Genomic DNA, 22529 nt, shown 5'->3' with positions numbered 1-22529 from the left:
AAAGCAGAACGGTATTTGTACGTCAGTGGGAAAATAGCGGTGGCTTGCTAGCTTTTGTGCGGCTTCCCCGGGTCAGCAAAAACTTTAGAGAAAAGTTAAGAGAAATGAATGAACTTACCAGGTTGCCCGATCTCTTTACATATCTTCCTCCAAGCTCGGTCCTTTATATTCCTGTCTCGGTACAGAAAGCAGCTGGTGTCGAACGGCTCCGGGTTGTTTGCTACGGCGTTGATTAGCCTTCCTTCCATTGAAGAATGAAGGGCTTTGGCTGGATCTGCCCCTTTGACCTAGGTAACAGCCACGTCACCAGGCTCCTGATTGGTTGTCGCGGCGCGATTTGACGCTGGAGTTCAGATTTTTCCAACTCGAGCGGTAGACGCGTAAAGCGCGTATGCACAAAATGCAACACAAAAACTCACACGCGTGGTTTTTTTCGCGAGTCAAACGCCTGAAACGCGCGTTTTGGCGTTTTCGCGACGCAAATCTGCTTCCGAATTTTCGCGGGAGCCGCAATCGCGGGTCATCGCGCCTTTCCATTGACTTTACATGTAAACCTGAAGCTCTGGCCGCCTCTATCGCGTTCGGTGTGAACACAAGATTACGCATTCATTTTTGATGGTAGGCTAGAGCAAGCATTATGTCAATTAGATGTCCTCAATAAGATATGAAAACAAGTGTGTGTGTTTCCCATATCTTCATTCATTAAACATATTCATTCAGCTTAATTTCACTTCACATTTTCCTCCTGGTTCTCTGAGCCCCACCATCAGTGGCTCTCTCTTCCACAGCTGGTGCACACCCACAGTTTGAGAACCACTGCTTCCAAGGTTATTAAAATAAACCAGCTTCCCCCCCCCCCCCAAAACCCCCCAAAAGAGCACTTGACACAAAGGCATTTAAACACACTGGAAAAGATAAAACTTTATTTCTCCCTGTCGTGACAATACAAAGTCAACAAGTGCAATAACAATCGAACTAAAAACGGTACTGCTCGTTCTATCTAGTAGGAAATACATAGACAGAACATGGTGCACATTATCGTCATCATCACCACCACCACCACCACACCCAAAAAGTGAGGTATCAGCCACTACAAAGCTTCTTTGTACAGGTGGGTATTCAACTGTAAGGCAACTGTTACCATGACAACCTGGACAGATTGAAACAGCTATGTGCTTCCTTCTTCCCATCTTTTTTTTTTTACTGTAAATATTATAATATATATAATATATATCTAATTTTTTTTGACATGGGAAGAGGGTTGAGCTGATACGATTTACAGTACCACATCACATCAGGCCAGAGTCAAGACTGTTTTCAACAAAACAGAAAACATCACAAAACATTAAAAATGAAAAGAAAAGAGAGGAGAGATTCCTCGTATATGTCTCTTGAGGGAATCCATTTGTGACCCTGCTACTGCTTGTCAGAGGCAAAATGAAGCTTTTTAAAATTCCCTGGGTACGACTACTGTATTACATTATTGGTGATAAGAACAAATGTCCTGTTCCTTATTACAGGTCAAAACACAGCACAGAGCCCTGAAAGCGACATGTTCTCGAACTTATCTGATTTTTTCCCCACTTATCCAGCGTTGGGGACTAATTAAAAATCTCTCCTGCCCTGTTTGCTACTGCTGTTCACACTCTGGGAATAGGAAGGCAGCTCGAGGGAGACAGCAAGAGAGTGTAATTTTGAACCACTGCTGATCTCTAGGCCAATTATTTTACTTGGACTCATCCTGCTTCTCTGCTCCTAAAAGGCGATGGCACAAGCTTGCTGGGACGCACACACACACACACACACACACACACACACACACACACACACACACACACACGCACACACACACGCACACACACACGCACACATTTTAACTTTAGCTTTTGAAATGGGGATTAACTTGCTCTAACAACTCTACAAATCTGAATATTATTGCTGATAACTGAGGATGACGCTAGCAGGCCCCACTTACAGCACTTGACCACAGTTCTGTTAGGTTCCACTTAAACTTCATGAAACAGAGAGATGAAAAAATGAAGGCAACAGACAAGTCTAATAGCTGGCTTTTTTGTGTTTCTGTTGGTGTATTTGTGTTGAGTCAGCCAACTCTTAATGATTAACAGTATGTGCTGTTAGCTTTCAGCGCACATGCAAAATGCTCCATGTATAAGCTCAGCAGCTGCCAGACTACCAGATGCAAGACTGGAACAGACAACCCCCTACCCACACACCCCCCTACACCCACCAACCCCCCCACTGTAGCTACCTTCTGTCCACCTGGTCGTCACACACTGTCACTCATATAAAAACTGGCACCGCTGCAGCTGCTTTGCATGCTTTTCCCCAAACACAAAGGACATCATTTATGGATAGCCAAGAAAGTAGATCTCAGCAGCTTTGGGTAACAACTTTACCTAGACTATAAGAGGCAAAACAGTCAACTTTTTCCTACTCTAATAGCCAGTTGATTTATTGATTAATTTTGTAAAAATGACCGACATTCTCCAGTTTTCATCTTCCTTCCTTCAGTTTCCATCTTTCTGTGATACTTAAATACTGATTGCTAAATTTACTTATTTTTTTCCACTTTTTTCTCTGAAACACAAACCAAGCGATTCATTCATCCGTTGATAAAGCAACAGGCAGATTCATCAATAATTAAATCAAATCTTTAGTTGCAACCATCTCTAAAGCAGTGTAATAATTGTTTCACTTTTTTGTCAATCCAAAATCCCACAAATAGGGGAAATAATTATTTTCTCCTTTCCTGAATTCATTTTTTTCTGAATTTAAAATCCAGAAGAAAAAAAACCAAATCACATAAAAGTTATAAATATATTTGCATGCCTTTGAGTGAAATAAATGTTTGATCCCACAAATTGGCTGTGTGCCCAGCACACGAGTCGACACATTCAGTTTCTTCCATTTCAACCTCACCGTGACCATAGGTAAGACCAAAGAGATGTCCGAGAATGTCAAGGACGATATTGTAGATGTGCATGGAACAACATGTCCCTCCATCTCGAGCTCAATGCAAGATCTTGTCTCATGAAGTGAGGATAATCATGTCAAAGGTGGTGAATCAGCCCAAAACTTCCTGGGAGGAGCTTGTTATTGATCTGAAGGCAGTTGGGACCACAATCGGCAAAACACCATTGGTAGCGCGCAGTGCCCGCAAAGTCTCCCTGCTCAAGAAGGCACATGTACAGGTCCGTCTTTGCCAGTGAACATCTAAATGATTCAGAGAAGGCTTGGGAGAAAGTGCTGTGGTCAGATGAAACCAAAATCAAGCTCTTTGGCATCAACTTGACCCCCTGTGTATGTAAGCTGAGTATGACCCAAACATCCCCACAGTCAAGCACAAAGCTGGAAACGTTGTGCTTTGGAGCCATCTTTCCACTAAGGGTGTGGGATGACTTCACCACACTGAGGTCAATGGATGCAACAACAACAGTCCACTGGCCACTTAAGAGCCAGAAGATAGGCTGTGGATGGGTCTCGAGTAACCCAAAACATACTGTACTGCCAAGGCAACAAGAAGAAGCCCCTTAAGGTCGTGGCCTAGCTAATCTCCCGATCTCAATCCTAGAAAATCTGTGGAGGGAGACGAACTTAGAGTTGTAAACTGGCAGCCAAGAAATCTTAAAGGATTTATAGTTTCTGTAAAGAAGAGTGGGCCAGAATCCCTCCTGAGATGTGTGCGAAAGCAAGCACTAAGTCATGTTTTGCACAAATGAAATACTTATTTCACTCAATGAGGTGCAAATCAATTTATAACTTTTATTTAATGTGTCTTTGTTTTATGGATTTTTGGTTGAGATTCTGTTAAAATGAAACTACTATAAAAATTAGAAACTGTTCATTTCAGCAGGGGATCAAATAATTATTTCCCCCATAACATTTGCCAAATCACTGGTTTTAGATCTGAGGGATAAATAAAACAAAGATTTAAATAAATAAATACCATACTGGTGGCGGTTCGAAATAATAATTGACAGTTTTTGCTATGAAATACACTGAGCGTTAACGTAAAAAGTGTGCAAGAGTTTCTTTTAGTAAGAGATAATCATGTCTTTTTTCTTACAGAGCTGACAAAAAAAGAGTTCATTATCCAGAAATATTATATCTCCATTTAACTGACATCACCATCTTATTAAATGCAAACTGAGCCAAAAATTCTGTGATACACCTCAGTGATTACCCATTGCTCATTTAGCTGACTCTGATTTTTACATACCATGTGATCCTCTGGTTAAGCTTCTGTACATTATTGCTGACAGTGAAAGGGGTTTACTGATATTTCTTTTGGAAACATTTTCTGTTATGGCTAGTTACTTACAGTTGCCTGTTACCAATGTGGAATTTGGAGCACTTCGTATAAAGAGACTAATGGATATTATTTTGCGTCATATTGCTAATGAAGCTGATCTCAGGCAGCCCTAATAACGAGGAAGGTCAAATAGGTCAGTGGGTGATGTTATAGAAAACTGTCACAAACTCGTAATTTGATAAGTAAGGGTTTCACTCAGGTCTTTAGGCTCTTTGCCAAGGGATACGGATATGTGTAAATTAGCATAAAGACTGTGGCTGTTATGAAGGCATCCCTGATCCTCATTAATGCTTGTGTGAAGATGGAAAACCCTCATGTTTGAAGTTTCAGCAATTTATTTTTATGGCCTTACGTCCTTTTCCGACACTGTTTCAAGAAATCGCTTGTTTTGCAGAAAGGAGACCAAAAACATTTTGTATAAGATGTTTGTTTTTCATCGTGGCTGCAGAGGCATTTTTTCTGGTTTCAGTAGGTAACAAAAACATTCTACTCTAAGTGAGATGCTCAGCATCAACCTAAGCCATTACATAATCAGATTGTTAGCCACTCATATATTTTCTCTGACTAGTTCACATAAATAAATCACCAAATAGATAACCCACAACTGTGTCTAACTGCTACTGAACACAAAGTGACACAGCAGTTTAATAAACATGTTATATCTAGAAATAAGCTTTTTTTTCTTCTTTTTTTTCTTTAAATAAGCAAGCTTTCTCACTTGTGAGTACAGTTTATCCAGTTCATCTTGGATTTGTTTGGGGTACTCCAGGCCTTGGCAGATACTTTAGGGAATCAGTTAAACCCTATAAGCAGAAAAATGCATCCATCTCTCCCTTCTGTAGAAGCAGCGATACATTCGTCTGTGTGGCTTTCCAGGCTTTCTTCAGCTGTTTCGCCTGATTCTGTTAGTCTGTGGGTATTTTGTGCTCATTAGAAAGGGGGCAGTAGTCACTTCTAGCTACTACAGTATGGCTAACCCACCAGTGATGCTGTGTTTGTGGTCCAGAGAGGGGTGACTGGGGAACATCTCCTCTGTACCATGTAAGGAAACCAGGTGTTGCTACTCTTCTGTTTATCCACTCACAGCATCATTCTGCCAGAAAAAAAAGACATAAAGTATCAGGGTTCATTCTTAAGCTTGTAACATATAGAATTACAGGCATTTTTTAGTTTTTTTCTGAAGCTTTCAACCGTATATTAACTTTTGTGTGGTAAGCCTCAAACTAAGTCCTTTGGCCATCATCAACATGGTGTGTTTGGAGATCTGAAACCGAAGGAAACTGCATACTAGCAGTTTCAGATAGCGACTTGTCTGACACGAGAGATACCTGCAAAAAGATTATGTCGCATTAGCCTCCTTTTTATTCTAAATCGCAGTATTTACAGTATTTTTAGTCACTTAAAACTTCTGGTCAATGCCGTAAACTGAGTTCAGTTAGCATTTTCCCATAGAGTTCTCCATAACCGGGCAAATTTTGAAAACCAGCCCTCTGCTGGCCTTTACAATAAAATGCAGGTTAAAGGCGCTTCCACACTGGCTTTGCATTTCACACTAGACAGCTGTGCCCATCTTTTATACACTGTCTATGAAATCAAAAGAGCAGTAGGATAATTTTCTCAGCCTTTTTTCTTCCCAGCACCCTGCTGGCCATTAGAAATGATTCAGTACACTCCCATGCTGGCTTCAGTTTTCAGACCTGAAAGTGCAGTGCCAGTCACAACACCACCAAACACAATCTAAGGCAGTTTCATACATAATGGCTGTTGGTGCTGGATGATGTAACCACATCTAGCTTTCCTTTGGCTGTGGTTTCCAGTTTTCATTGTATTGGTTAAGTGGCTAGACACTGACTGAATGCCAGAGGAACATAACTCTAGCTGTCTGGGAAACAGAGGTCATCTCAGGACTAAAACCTGGCTTTAGGAGAAAACAGAGAAAAGCACTGATTTTAAATATCAGCTATTATCCACCTGTTATCACATGACTAAATTTACATACTCAGGTCACGTGGTAACCTGACCAACCACCAGACTTTATCCTTGGTAACTCTCACACGACAACCACTGATGAACGCCATGAAATGATTTAAAACAATGGAAAAACTAGCGAGTGAAGAAGATGGTATTTAGGATAGCAAACATGCTTACATATTTTAAAGATCTCATAGAACTGGAGCCCACAGAATGAAAATGGTTGATACTTTGTGGATATATTGTTGCTTTATCCTCTCCAAAAAGCCAATTTATAGCCCAGTGTGCACATGTCTGTATCATCAAATTCCAGAGTAGCCACAAAAGTTGTTTGGGAAAAACTGGCAGGATCCCGGACAACAGAGACTCAAAACTTAATGCTTTTAGCTTCATGGATAAAATTGCCTCAGTGTGTGCTCTGTGTTTCATGGTCCACACTGATCTTTATATAACAACATATTGGCTTGAAAATGAGCTCAAGGCCAGAAAACACAAAAACTAATAAAATGGGCCAGCTCTGCTTTTCAAAAAGCAGCCAGCTTCACAGGAATATTTTACAAGTCTGTAATTCTTGTTAAGACTCCCACCACAGCTCTATGAATCACATCCACCAACTGAAAATAATTTCTGCTGCCCAAACAATACAACTGCACTTTAATGGGAAAAGAAAAATTTCCACTTTCCACACCTTAGCAGTGATTTACCCTCCATCCTTGTAGGGACACAGAGATATTCTTTTATCAGCAGAGTGACACAGAGTGCTTTTGGTTCTTGAAGGATACTTGACTGCACTTTAGAGAAAATGCAAAGTAAATGTGTGAAAACACGTCTAATAAAAGATCACAAACACAAGCACAAAAATAAACACAGAAAGTTGCACCAACCCCATCTTGCTTTTGGCAGTGCCAGACGTCACTGCACGACTTTCAAAGAGCTAAACCTGCTCTTCTTCTCTTTCCCGTTTAGCAGAACTGTCTGTGCGTCTGGCTGTCTTTGTAGCATCTATGATGTTAATTAACTCACACCACATGGAGTGTGTTGCTTTAATTGGACAAGGTCTTGGCATGCTGCTCTGTGGACAGACAGGCCAGGAATAATTTCATAATGTACAATTACATTATTACCTCAGAAAAAGGGAACCAGTGAGTTCAAAGATGGATGTGAATATTCAGGACACAGGCTTTGATCACACTGACAGAAAAAAAAAAAGTGAAAAAATGTGAAATTCTGTTTTAGCCTTCTGGGTCTATCTGAGTTAGGGGTGGGTTTTTATAATCGATTTATCGATTAAAATCGATTCTGGCTTGGATAACGTAAAATCGATTCATTAAAATCCTGAATCGATTTTTTAATATAAATTTATTTTGCCCGAAATGCCAGAATCTCTGGTGAAATCTCACAAAATTTCAACAACTACCAAACAGCTAAGACAGTAAATGAGAGCAGGAACACGGATTCTGCACAAAGACTTAAACACACAGCGCAACCCGCGGATCAGAATCAGTTAGATGTCGCCTTTCTCACAGTCGGGGCTGAAAGCCGACAGCTCGCTGATTCTGATCTGTCGGCGGGTCCGCGCTTTGTGTTCCCTTTATGCGCGGATTCTAAAGCTGTTAGTTTGATGTCTCTCCAAACAATATTGACCGAACCAGCAGCAAAAGAAGATCCAAACTGCGCTACACATAAACATCGTCATGTATTCACTCTTACTTTTACTGTTTTGCTTCGACCACGATGCACAGCTCTCTCTCTCTCTCTCTCTCTCTCTTCAAGAACAGTTTCCCGTCTAAAAATCTGTTTTCTGCATTATTCGCTTGCTTGTTACGCACAAGTCTACCGTTGTTTACAGCGCTGTCGGCCGACGGTTTTTTTTTTCGTTTTATATACTTCCGAAAAGAAAACCTAATTTCTGCCGTTCAATACTGAACAAATTTAAACTTTTTAAAATTATGCAAAATGCAAAACACTTAGCCGTGTCTCTAATAAAACCGCTGTAACTTCAGAGGTAATGTTCATGTGTTGATTAATGGTTTTCTTTCATTTTTGATGTACTGCAGAATATTTTTATAAAATCCCAGGCCAGGAAAATCGGCTTCATGTTTTTCTGTGTTTTATCTTCAGCTACTTTGACACAAAGGCATCTGCTGTAACGCTCACACCTTTGATAAAGTCTTGCGTGTGTCAGCTTCCTTTTTATAGATACAAAAATATGTAAATGTACTGATCTGAATTATAATATTTCTGACTGTCAAAATGTCCCAGATTCAAATTGAATCGAATCAATCGAATTAAATCGAATCGTGGATCGAATCGATTTGGGACCTTGTGAATCAGAATTGAATCGATTCTAGAAATCAGTGACGATACCCAGCCCTAATCTGAGTGTCCTGTGCAGGCAGCACAGCAGGTGTTTAAGTGCAGGTGTCGGGCATGCCTACCTATGACCGATCTGATGTAACAGACAGACTGCTCGAGTGGCGGAGGTGGCGTTTACTAGACTGGGCTATAACGCTGAGTCACTGGTGACTGACTGTAAGAAGCAGTGTTACAAAGGCTGGTGAGTCAAGTATATGTTGAATAGGCTGACAGATGCCACCTCACCTAGACCACTCTACCCATGGCTAAGCTCAGCTGGCCCAGTAAGCTACCAGCCTTGAGTGAGTGGGAGGTTGCTGGCATGAGGTGCTGCTCTAAGTCGGTGCCAAGTGATTCATCGGCCGCCAGGGGAATCTGTGTGACGTGTTCTGCTCAAGTGAAGTGGTGTCATTTGATGTTGCTCAACACCTCATTTCTCCCGCTTTAATCTATGACTTCTCGCTGATGCTCAGCATATATTAACCAGAGTTGAGTTATGTATTTTTAATTTTACCACCAAACACGAGCAAAAAAAAAAAAAGGAATAAAAAATCTGCTTTTTTTGCCTTCCCCAGACTGCACACTTATTTTTGCTGGGTAAGTCTTAATCAGCACTGACTGAAGGCAAACTAAATCTATCTAACATATGCAGTAAAAAATGCCAGACTGAATGACAGGAGCAGATCACATTTGTTCCAATTATGAAGTGGGGAGCGTCAAAGTGAGTACACTACACAAGGAATGTAAAATAAGTGATGATATAGAAAATTCTCACTGCCACTTCTTTTAAATCTGCCTTCTAGTGTCATGATGCTGCTCAGTACCACTAATTGCAAGGAGGTGGACCAGCAGGCAAAAGGGGGATGTGCAGATACTGGGAAGCCAGCCAAAGCTTTAATGTTCTAATAGCTGCGGGTGGACAACCAAGCAGGGCTCTAATGCTGCTGAACTTCCTGGAAGGTTTTAGTGCTTTTAAAGGGCTACATGAGAGCCCTGCTAAGATGAGTGACGCCAAAATGTTTTTCTGTGGCAATGTGATATCTTAATGGGTTCCCAGTAGTTTTTGTGCTACCACATCCTGGTCATATGAGCTCAAGAGCTACTTGATCTATGTCATCCAGGACACATTAACCCTCTCAGGCTCAAATTAAACTTTTTGTTGCTAATGCACAACCAAGTCCTGCAGTGGTAGTTCTGAGTAAAAAAAATATTAAAATATGCATGTGGGGTAATCAGGTTGTTAGTTTTTAACTGTTGCAAATCTGCAACGCCTGCCTTGAGAGGGTTAATGTGAATGAATTTTAAACTGGATACTGAGTGCTAAATGGGAAAATCATTACTGCTATCTGGTAGCACATCTGTATGGTAAACATAAGACTACACCTTTATAGTTTAACCAAGCATAAAGAAAGGAAATGGGGAAAAATGTTTCCCTGCCCAGATTATAAGTAGATGAGATGAGATGATTTTTGTGCACCAAGAGTTGTCAATGCTTCCTTCAGTTTTAAACAGCTCCATGTGATCATCTGCTAAGCCAGCTATGATAATTTAACCTCTATCGCCTGATGGTTTTAACTCAGTCCACGACCACTCTGAGGCCTCCAACACCACCACCTTCTCCAGGTTCGCGTCCTCGCAGGATGACCCCTCCTCTCAGTGTGAGAGCAGCAGAGTTAAGGATGACAGCTACTACTAAAGCTACTGTTGCAACATGCATCAAGCCACCATAGTTTAATAGGTCAGTTATGTATTTATTAGGTTGTTATTATTATTATTTTATTACATTTATATGTATATACATATACATTTAACTTTTATAGTATTTTTATTATTTTATTTTAATTAGGTCTAATCATTGTGTATAAAGATTAATCAGGTGACCATTTAGGAATCTTATTTATATGTTCCTCTTTGACCTAAACACAAATATTTGAATGATTTTTGTGAAATCATGATTTAATTTTCAGCTCATCCACCTGAAGGACTAATGAGCTGGGAAGACGTCCGTCATCCATCCATCTGTCAATAATCTACAAGAATTCAAACTTATGCACAATGATCACCCTCGAGGTCAGGGTCATATTTGTCGTTCTCAGTGGATTTGAATTCTCATTAGTTTGTGCAATACAGCCAGCCAATGATAGGAAAACTTATCACCGCTTTCTGTATTTCACACTTTATAATAACCTGTAAATTACAATGGATCATGTGCCAGATGAGCTGCATCAGTGATGTTCTAGTTTTTTCTATTTTTTTCTCATTAGCTGAGCGAGTCCACAATCTTTTAAGTGCAGAAAGACTTCCTTGAACTCCTCTTAATAATCATTAGTTTAGTTTCATTTGCAGGGATAAGGCTTCCCCAGGCCAGTAGATATAAGACACATAAAGCTCCAAGCCAAACAGCTCCTACATAAATATGTTTTTTATCAAGCTAATGGACAAACTATAACTGCCCATCCTATTCAACACTAGGATAAGCACTTGAACAAATAGCGTGTAGAAAAACAAAGAGTTTGCAATAGTGGTTTTCACAAATCCGTTGTTTCCACTGAGTGACATTACCCTGTGAGTAAACTCTGCTTGGAAACAAACAGTGTGCCCTCCCTGTAATGATAATCCATGACTCCTGGTGTGGCAGGCTGATCATTCGTCTCTCACCTGGATCATACATCGTTAGGTGAAGAAAGAGACAGTTACGTTTTCGTACTTTATTCAAACCGAAGTGAATACGTGAATATGAGATTTTAATAAAGGGCATCCACCGAGGACAAGTAATAACAGTTTCTCAGACCGCCCACGCTGAACCCTGAGCAGATCTGCAGCAGCACATACCAGCCTGCTTACGTGCAACGTGGTAAGCAGGATTCCCACACGCTGAGTGCAAAGCTGCGCTCTCTCCCCCTCTCTCTCTCTCTCTTTAAGACCTGACTTGCCATCAGGACCTGCTTTGCTGCATGGGTTACCATCTGTGCTGGATTCCAAAGTTGCTGTGCGACTGGGTTGTTTTTAGATGCTGCTGGGGCTGTAGTGGGACTTGACCCGATCTCTGGTTGTTTACATTTGGCCAACAGATGTCCAACTAAGTGGACCCAGTTTTCTGAGCCATTACTCTGCATCCTCTCTGGGGATAAAGATCTATACCCCCGCAAATAAAACCCATCGCACCGCACCGTGTGGGCAACGTCAACTGCGGTATACACACAGAGAGAATCGCCCATAACGGTTACTTAACACATTTAGGAAAAAGTGTAAGCGTTATCTGGATTCTCAGAAGTGTTTCATTGTGTGAAACTTTCCCCCTCCCCCCCAAAAAACTATTCTGATCTTGCCCCAGAAACTGCTCATGACTGAATTTATCTCGCAGCATCTGTCACTTTATTATTGATGTCAATGATTATGCAAGAACATATTTAGCTCATGGTAAATTTTGTCTTGTTTGTAAAAAATGCGGTTACATTTTTTTCTTGGTATTTTTAGATAGAGATCTTACAAACGATGATACCAAAACACTATCAGTCCTAAAGCAGTTCCCATTACTCATCACAATGAATTACTATGAACTTATCTTGCTCTCATTTTCCAAGCCCACTTAGTTAATGAGCAGTTTGCTGCTATTTCAAACACCTTTTTTTTTTTTAAAATCGACTTCCTCTGCCTTAATGCTGGCTTCTCGCCAGTGCAGGTCAACCTCACTAGTCAAGGATTGATGAGTCCTATCATACTGAACTGACTTCATGTCTAATGAGGAGGCTCCGCAGATATGTTCAGTCTTAGTTAACCACGTTTATACCAGCAGAGCAGCCCCAGGATCCCTCTGCAGCATCTCAGCTCTTCTATCTATGGCTTCTACAGTCCACAGTGCTTCTTAAAGCCATTTGTCAAAACTCTACCCACATTAAATTATCATGACCCGAGAGAGATGTCTACCTCTAGGAGGAGACTGAGCCACAATCAGAGACAGATAAGGGTGCACGGTGTCTGGAGACGCGCAACCGGATGAAAAATTGACTGCACAAAAATGTACGGTTGTTCAGGCTGCGCTCTGCGATTGTGCAGCTATATTCTGAAAGTTTAAACAATGTCTGGCAGAAGAAGAAAGGTTCCCCGCAGCTATGGCGTGTTACAGGTCACTCCTGGCATCATAAATCATCGTGTATGTTCTAACAGCAGTCACATGCAGCCTAACACACCTTCAGACGCCTGTGACTGCTCTCAGCGGTAATAAAAAAGATACGCTGAACACATAGCAGATGGTGTTTTGCCGTAGAAACTCCACAAATGATTTCTAATGCGACTCACAGTCGACTCATTCAAGTTAAATATGAGGTAGGAGCCCCAGGCGGGCACTGCAGCTTTCACATTATCCTGTTCTTTTCTATTCATTAATAATGATAGCTCCCTAATGAGTTGGTCAGACTTAAAACCAAGAAATATCTCTCACCCAAATTCCTCCTATAAAATAAAAGAAAAAAAAGGTATATGTTGACACAGAGTGCAGCTATTTTGAGATGAATGACGCATACAGATCAGACGCTTTGCAGAAAATGAATCACTGCTGGGCAGAAGGGAGTGGAGCTCTAAAAGTTCTGTTGAAGTCTGTAACCCAGTGAGTTGGTCAGATCTAATCGCGAGTGTGCTATCTATATCTTTGTGTTTACAGTGCGGCCCTAACGAGCGACTCTAGGAAATTAGGATCCGGAGTGTTTGAGCTTCCTTGCTGCTGGCTTTCGGGAAAGTATGCTAAAAATGTTTTAATTTGTCCTGCTAGACACAGTTTCCTTGCCATGTTGCTGTCTGCAAACAAAACAATGAACACAAAAGAAAACACGCAGACAAGAAAATGAGAGGCAGAAGTAAAGGAACGATTTTTTTAAAGGGTCGGCCGACTTTGGTTCTTAGCATCTGTAGCTATTAATGCTTTATTTTGTCAAACAAGCAAGAGGGTCTCTACTGCATATTTGCTTATCAGAGCAGAACAAGTTATTTTGTATAATAGGCAACAAATGGTTACGTAACACTTCCTACTGTATGGCGTCAAATGAGGGTATCACTGTTTCTGAACTTCTGTGACATAAATATTGAATTTTTCACTACTTGTAATTCTGTTTTTCTCTTTTGACCGGAGACAGATAATTTTAGGAGTTGCAGAAATGCATCTGTCTATGTCCATGGCATCGAGGTTGACAGCTGTCATGTGACGGGCAGTGACTCACCATGCGGTGGATGTGTTGTAGGGCAGGAGCGTAGGGCTGTGGCTCTCCCCTCTGAGGCTGTGTCTGGGCTGGAAGTGGGTGGGGACCATGGGCTGCGCTTGAGCCTGGGCTTCGCTCTCCTCCGGCATGGACCTGTGCCACTGACTCCGAGCCTTCTTCAGCCAGCGTCCTCCAAGACCCCATTTCTCCAGGTAGATCCGGCACAGCTCGTAGTTTATGGCTGAGTAGTAGAGGAAGTCCAGAGCCAGCAGCACCATCACAAAGAAGCCGTAGATCCACACACCGACCAGGGCTGTATAATTACTGCAAGAGACGCAGACTGGGAGAATTAATGCTGGATAATCTGAAAAAGATGATGATAAACACTTTTCATATCCTCAGAACCATCATCTAGTTACCCTTACACTGGGCTTAAATCCCAAAAGCAACGATAGCGCCTGCCAGGTGTGAATGTTTGCTGTTTATGTGGCAAGACCAAGACATTTATCAAGTCCTCCCTTGATAAAAACTTAAAAAAATAAATATAGGGGGGAAAAAAAACACCATCTGTTCCATTTACTGCTTCTTAAATACTGCTTCCTAAATTGGACAAAGAATTTCATTAGCACAAGAGAGTTTTATACGTCTCGTTTTGGCTCTTACATAGTTTTCTCTAAAAATCAGCGCTCTTATTTTTCCACCTCTCATAAATTTTCTTCATGTATTACATGATCCAGCTGGATTTATGTGGGGTGCATTTGAACTTTTTGTTTTAGTCCACCCACATCCATAAAGTATAACAAGGTGAATGAGCAGAAAGGGCTTCAGAAAATAGCTTCCTGAGAGGTTGGGAAAGCAAAATTTACACACATACACAAAAAAAAATAAAAATAATCTTGTGGTGTCACATTGCTGCTTAAATGCTCAGGGCATGTAGGGTGGAAATATTACACATGTTCACGGACTGAATAAATATTCTGACTCTGAGAGGCAGAGATGACACAGGGTGTTACTTCAAAATAGAGATTTATTTGGAGTGAAACCATTCTTTTAGTTATGCCTTAATATGCAATTAGTGTGACTCCACTGATTAAAGCCCTTAGAAAAAGTGATATTCGAGTGGTTGTAATTCAGTAAATCAACTGAATCCGCTTCTGTCTGGAAACGATGCAGCCTTAGGGGTGTTTATCTGAATAAACTGCTTTAAAACAAACACCGAAGCTGCATGAATGAATACTATGTCAGTAAATGCTTAACTGCATTTACCTTCCCTCACCTCTGCATCAGAGGCATTTACCTGCTATAATTTAGTTTGTATGTGTTCTAACAGACTAACAATGCAGGGATATATTTGAGTCAGTCTGATCGCAGAGCAAAGAACGCAGATTGTGCACAGTTTTTAGCGAAACTGATCAGAACCGCACCACTAACACCAACGCCATTCAATATTAATCACAGCTTTCCCAGAGACAGCAGATTGAAAGAATTATCTGTCAAATATATAACAATATTTGATGTTTTCCTGTGAATTTCTTGAACATTTACTCTAAGATGACTTCTCCATATGTTTCAGATCCACGATATTTCAGCTGCTCTGTTACTTTATAGGAGACGGCGCACAACATTGTGAGCAAAACCCTTGGAGTCAAAATGCCTTTAGTTTTACCTCAAACTCAACTCAACTCTAATCCCATTTTAACCATGAAGTGTAAGAAGGGAGTGCAAAATTATGGCCAGTTTAACTCGCTTGGCCAGCAGTAAATATCAAGCCTGCAGTCTTATTGGCCACTGAGCCAAGATAAAAGAGAGGCCCAACAGGCCATCTGACACTAAAAATGAAATATCATGACCTGCTGCAGGGCACTGTGTACCGTTTGAGACAGAGGCATGCTGGGAGGGCATTAGTACAAAGAGCTGTGGTTTTGTCACCCAAGCCTCCCACTGGGTGCTCCCAGAGAAGAAGAGGGACATTTTTCTGTGTCCTTCACTCAGTTTAAATCTGCTTATACTCCACGCCATAAGCACTTCTTTCAGTTTAGTTGTCCTCTGTGAGAAATCTGTCATATCTTGGCATGTGTGCAGGTTTTTTTTAATAATGCCACACTGATACAGCTCTGCAATTTTACACAGACTTTTACTTTGAAACAGTCTAGGACTTTATAGACTCTACTTAATAGCCAGCACTTAACACCTGGCTTTGCAAAGGGTTTCATGTGGAGGCGTCATACTCAAAACACATAGGCTGCTTTTAGCATCTGCTCTCCTCTGTGGTGGTATTGAATACCTCTTCAGGTGTAGGTCAGTGTCAACAAGGTCTCTGAGCACGATACCATCAAGAAAGTCTGGAGACCAAAACAAGCTGGTTTCATATGATCTGAGATAAATTTATCTGTCGCTGTAGCAACTCACATAAAGCTCTCCCAAGATTCAGCGAAGCCAGTTTTCACTAATTAACTGTGACATGCAAGTCATCTTTTGGTATTGTTTGTTTCGTTTTAGGAGGATACTACTTAATGGTGTGGGTATTTTTTTTTTAATAGTTTGATTTGTATTGGTTTTTATTAACTCTCCTCTCTCGATTCGGGTTGGTGGATGATGGTGTTTTCATGAAGCACACATGAGGACACTCCACCTGACTTTCATTTTTCAGTCAGGTGATTGGGCTGTACCACTGAGGATAGAAGGAGGGAATGGGATGATTTCTGTCTTGGGCTTTTGTTAAAATGCTTTTGTTATTATTTAAATGTCTGTTATAGTATTAGGATGCTCATGTTATTTATTGTAGGAGTTTTTTTTCTGTGAATAAATTGTAAATATCTCTAGGTTTGACCCCCATGATTACAGCGGAAAGAAAGTATAAGTTAGGGTTATTCGGGGTTGTTGGGTGATTTGATTTTTGCGGACTGGAGCCACTGTTAGGTTCTCTATTGATAATGTCCCTCTGTTTGTAAAGTTTTTGGTAAAAAATCAGTCAGAGCTCTGCTCTTGCACTTGATATAATCTCCATACACTTCAAACAATGTAGTTACTGCCCTGAAAAAGGATTGTTTTCCCCATAAAACCCTACAAGTGTCTTCTATGTTTTAAATACAGTCAGCTGAGGGTATGTGAGACATGTTTAAAATATTTTAAAACCCTCACAGCCTGAATTGAAATTCTGCACATTAAGCTAGCTAAGACTCTTGCAATTTTTTTCTTTGCAACTTTTGCCTGAAGTTCACCTTTACTACTACTACCACAGGTCCTATTGGGCAATTATAATGCCTGATTGCGAACAGCGAGACAAAACTTATAATGATAACAAAAACACACACACACCTAAAACAAGAGGTCAGAAACAGACTCTGGTGGAAATATGTATAAAACTCCATGTATTTAGTCCTTGTCCATGTGTCTTGTGCAGCCCATTTCTCATCAGTATGCCATGATTCCCAATATTTGACTTTGTTAAGATGGGCAATGTTTGAACTGGTAACCCTTGAGTAGCATTGGGCATCTAAGCCTGAAGATGCTAACTGTGATGTTTTATTTAATCTCTTTTCTAAACCAAGAAAAAAAGGAAAAATATGACAGTGCAGATTTTTGTCACAGAAGATTCACAGTGTAAATCCATTTGACTCAAATGGCATTTTAAATTATTACTCACTTGTGTGCATAACCATCAGGGGTGGTGGTGAGGTTGACCTGCATGACCAACTGGAACTCAGTCTCGTTGCAGCAGTACTTGAAGGCGGTGTTGTTGTGGTGGCAGCAGAACATATAGGTCTTGTTGTCTGAGAGGCGTGGGCAGTGAAAGCCAAAGTGGTACCGCCCTTTGTGGTCAGAGTAAGGTTCACACACTCGGTAATGAGCTGAGAGGGCTGTAGTGGTGGGAAACAGGGGGAGAGGAAAAAAAAAAGAAACCGTAGATGTAATATTCAGGAGCTAAAAAAGGACTCATGACCTTTGAGGCAGAATTTGTGTTTGTCTCCCAGCTCTGAAAATGACAACAACTCTCCAGGAAGCACCTTTCAACCTACAGCATCCAAACTGCAAAAACATAATCATGAATGCTTGTTTTCTTTGGAAACCTCTGAAGATACACGAGTGGATTAAATTCGGTTAATACCTCTGGCGAAGGACAAGCAACACAAAACACAGTGTACTTGCAAAAATAATCAGAGAGTAGATATTAAATTATGCATGCAGGCGCATGATGGCAAAAGCAGTCATTTTTATTCTTGAAGGATCACAGATTCCCCCAAAACACAGAGACTATCAAACTGATTAGCTAATCATTCAAACCAGACGGCATCGTCTTATTTTCTTCATGTCGTCACACCATCCAGACATTTCATAGGAGCTTACTGAAGTATGAGCTGGAAGTTATGGAACCTAATGGCACTTGTTGCAGTAGTGGATTCTGACACATCAGTGGGTAAACTAGAAAATGTGTAGGTGGTGGTGGCAGACTCGCAGCTTGATTTCTTGTCTTTACCTACAAGTTTCTTGAGGCCACAGAGTTTAGTCTCTGACGGCCTGCCTACTTTTATCATCACGTCTAAACCCAAAGTTTTCCCCAAGAGGGATAGCGGCGTTTTTCTTGTTACTAGTCCAACAAGCAAGTTCTCTGCTTGTTCCACAGAAGAGGCTGATGTCAGGTGGCACATGCTATTACAATATAGCCTGAATACAGCATTACTCTACCGGTTTAATAAGAGAGATCTGACTGTGCCAGGTGTGCTCCAGTATACTGGAAATCTTTGATAACACCCAAGCGTGATACAAACATAAGGGTGGCTTCTGTGCGTTTGTATGGAAACAACAAACATACTTCTCAGATTACTTTCACAAAATGAGTATATAGCACGCTGCTTCCCCTAGGCTGACCGAGTCTGAGTGTTTTTCTATTTTGTCATTCTATTTATAGGTGAACAAAGAGTTTCACTGTGAACCTGGTGCCGCCTAACTATATGGTTTTAAATGCTGTTATTTAATCTTGGACCTGTTTCACTTTTATTTAAATCACAGTACAGTAACATAATAGGTACAGTATCATAGGTTGTGTTTTTTAATGCAGTTTTTGTTCTGCACATACACAATACATGACTTAAAAAAAGAATTTCAGTAAAATGGGGTAAATTTCAGAAATCTGAACAAAAATTAATCAAAGCCAAAGTCATCCTGAAAAGTATAACCAGTCATTTGGGCAGATGAAGCCATACGTGTGGAAACAGTCAGTTGTTTATGCAGCTTTATGCAGTCCTCTGGCTTATTTGCATTCAGCCAGAACTACACGTACAAGTCCCTGCAGCTTTAGGGGAAAGTGAATGTGTTACTCTCTTGTGGGGGAAAATAATAATGTTTCCAAGATGGATTCTGGCAACCAGCAAGGATCAACTAAAAGAAAAAAAATCACAAGAATTGCAAACCAAACTCTAATAATAATAAATAACCTATCTATTTATAAAGCTGATAATAATGCCTGTTTGACATATTCATTGTTTCACAGACATTTAAAACAGCCTATGACCTGTCCAAAACTATACATAAAGTTCTTAAAATGCCTATAAGCACTGGAAGCCAGAATAGTGACAAATATACAGAATGCACTGAAGCATGCATCATCGTGCAGTTCACTTTTATATTTCTTTGCAGTCTCCGATAGAGGGATTATGTGACAATGTTTTTTATGTATCTAACAGGAAATCTATTGTTCATTTCCAGCTCCACAATTTTATTCTGGGACTCTACTGAAGTAACTGCATATGATTCAAAGTCTAAAATAATTCTTATGGATCTACTGAGACTCAGCAGCACCTTAGTTCATCCTCTGAAACAAGCAATTCTAAAACCATTATTAGTTACAGCCACACTAAAGTGTAAGACGCTTCCTCTGACTGCTAAGAAACCAAATGTTTAAAGGATTACTTGTACATACACTCACTTTATTATTTTTGATTTTGGTGTTTGTTTCATGTGAGCATCCTCCACAAAATAGGTACAACAGCTTGTATGTAAGCATAGCAGTGTTTTTGTTACTTACCTGCAGGTGAACCAATGAGATTTTAATCTTGTTAATAGCTCCATGTGTGGCATTTGCAAATCCTGTAATTCTGTTTTCACTTCTTGAAAGATGCCGCTCCGTGGGACGTGTACCTGATTGATCCTTCTCTTATGTTTTCTTTTTCATCAATAAGCTGCCAGTGCTGTCAAATTTTTAGGCTTCATTGATGTAAAACTGCGTTTTACTGTGATTTAATTCATATCAGCATTTCTGTACTTGCTTGCAGAATCACTCTGGCACCGTGTGTTCTTGTTTGGCTTTGATTGATAATTCTCAGCTGAATCACAAATTGAAATGATGTCACTCCATGTGAAGTGCACTGAGCTTAGTTTGATGTTTTTATTGTAGCTTATTTATCCTTCTCATATGTGCTTCCTTTTATGAGCCCAAAAAATATGACTGTGTTGTCAGTTAAAGTGTTTCGGCTGTGATTTAGTTCAAGGTCCACTTGTGCAGGCAGTGTGATAGAAGTCTTTCACTCATCTCAGGCCAAGACAGATCAGCATTTGAAAGAGACCTCTTTCAGGTTATAATGAGCTCGCTGGCCATCTTCGCTTCAGCGATGCTAATTTCAGCAGGAGAGGCTGTAAAATGAAACACTATTGAAGGGCACGGTAGAATTAAAAGTCAAGGATGGCTTCTTCAGCAGTGAAAGGAAGCTCTTCATTTGACCCTTGCGTTGACAATACAAGTCGGTTAATCCATGAAAAAGTTCTGCAGTACGCTCATGTTTTTATGCCCTTTAAAAGAAGAGGGTCAGCAGCTGAGGGTTAGTAACCTGGTAATAAAGAAACAGAGGCCCTTCACACTGTAAGTGGAGTATAAAATTCTCTAATGATGCACAACTGGAAACAGACAAGTTCATCGGCAGTCTCTGGCTTCTCAAATGAACAACAGCTGCTTCTGGAAGCGATAGCGTTGTAAACACACCCACCTGCTTAATTTCATTAACACCTCTTGAAGTTTAGGATACAGTTAACAGCTTGGCTCCTGAACTAAAGTTTGTTTACTGCCTGTGGTCTGAAAACGGCTGTGGCTCTCTCTCTCTCAGCAGTGCAAACACACAACATCAAAACATCAGTCAGTGCTCGCCCATCACTTTTTTTTATCCATAACTGCGCTCGTATCTGCAGTTTGTCTTTGTTCTGAAACATAAAGGTTTCATTCGGTGATCCTCGACAAAGAAGACAAAATGATTTTTGCTCACGAGTAACCCATTCACTCAGATCTTTGGTAAGCTGTAAATGTAATGTGCGCATCCTTTTTCTTTAGCTAAGTACAATACACTGTGTGCGCCTTCTTGGTGCTATTATCTTTGCCTTTGGTTAGTTTGTCTGCTATTCACTCACAGTCTGTCCGTCTCTGTGTCAGCGGTGTTAAACCAAATCCACGATAGGCTTTTCTACCTCTTCTTAGTCAAGCATGAAAAACAGCTTTGATGAAAAATAAAAAAATAAAAAATAATTATACGCATAATATCAATCTGCCTTTTTTTAAAAAATAAAATAGTTGCACTTTGATTATCAGGATAATTTGATGATAATGAGTTATTATCAATATTTTCATGATGGTAAATATACTGAGACACAATTACATTTTCAGTTTACAATTTAAAGTTATTCTGTTGTCTAGTCTTTAGTGTTAACTACAACATCACTGCACCATCGAGAGCATCCTGACCAACTGTATAACAGTTTGGTACGGGAACTGCTCTGCCTCGGACCGGAAGGCGTTGCAGAGGGTTGTGAAAACTGCCCAGCGCATCGCCGGAGCACCACTTCCTGCCATAAAGGACATCTACGGGAAGCGGTGTCTGAAAAGGGCTGGGAAAATCATCAAAGACCCCAGTCACCCATCACAAGGACTCTTCACCCTCCTGTCCTCTGAGAGGCGCTACAGGAGCCTCCGGACTAAGACCACCAGGTACCGGAACAGCTTCTTCCCCACAGCTGTCAGACTCCTGAACTCTGCCTCCTGACATCTGACTCACATTAAACACATGGACTGGACATACAAACACCCACAACCACCTACACACACACACACAATGGACAACTGTACCCTCATACACACAATAATAACATGGACTGAACCACCACTCACAACCACTAGCACTTTATATAGCCTCTGTAGAAATCATCCACATATCTCACTTATCTTAACTGCACTACTGTATAGTTCTGTGTAAATAATCATTCTGTACAATACGATAATTTTTAATTCTACAACTGTTTATAACCTGCATAGTTCACATTTCTGTATAGCTGTATATCTCAGATTTCTGTATATTTTTTTTTATTTCATATTTCTGTATAGTTTTTCATATTTATATCCTGTTCATAGCCTGTACATAGCTTGTACTCACTACAGCCTGTACATACTTATAGTTATAACATACCTTCATACCGTGTACATTATAACATACCATAATAGACCCATTTCTGTAATATACTTACATATCTATATTATTGCTAATATATATTTGTAATATATCTATATCATGGCTAAAGCACTTCTGGATGGATGCGAACTGCATTTCGTTGCCTTGTACCTGTGACATGTGCAATGACAATAAAGCTGAATTCTATTCTATTCTATTCACTTACAGTGATCACTTACATAGATATGTAGC

At 40.4% G+C, this 22529-nt stretch overlaps 1 protein-coding gene across 3 annotated transcripts in view; it reads right to left on the bottom strand.

Annotated features, from left to right (window-relative positions):
* Positions 1-895: 895 nt before the first annotated feature.
* Positions 896-22529, bottom strand: part of shisal1b (shisa like 1b) — a 45939-nt gene continuing 24305 nt past the window's right edge. For 2 of the 3 annotated variants that reach the window (XM_084933915.1, XM_084933914.1), the window contains exons 3-4: positions 17498-17711; positions 13869-14175 (exon numbers count right to left, since the gene is read on the bottom strand). In XM_084933915.1, coding sequence (XP_084790041.1) covers positions 13869-14175; positions 17498-17711 — 521 coding nt within the window. Of the gene's footprint in view, positions 5427-13868; positions 14176-17497; positions 17712-22529 lie in introns of those variants that run through there. The other variant, XM_084933916.1, reaches the window with a different exon arrangement.

The sequence above is a fragment of the Perissodus microlepis genome, chromosome 7, assembly GCF_051167445.1.
Source record: "Perissodus microlepis isolate ML-2025 ecotype Zambia chromosome 7, ASM5116744v1, whole genome shotgun sequence".
NCBI lineage: Eukaryota > Metazoa > Chordata > Actinopteri > Cichliformes > Cichlidae > Perissodus > Perissodus microlepis.
This window is presented reverse-complemented; position numbering and strand designations above follow the sequence as displayed.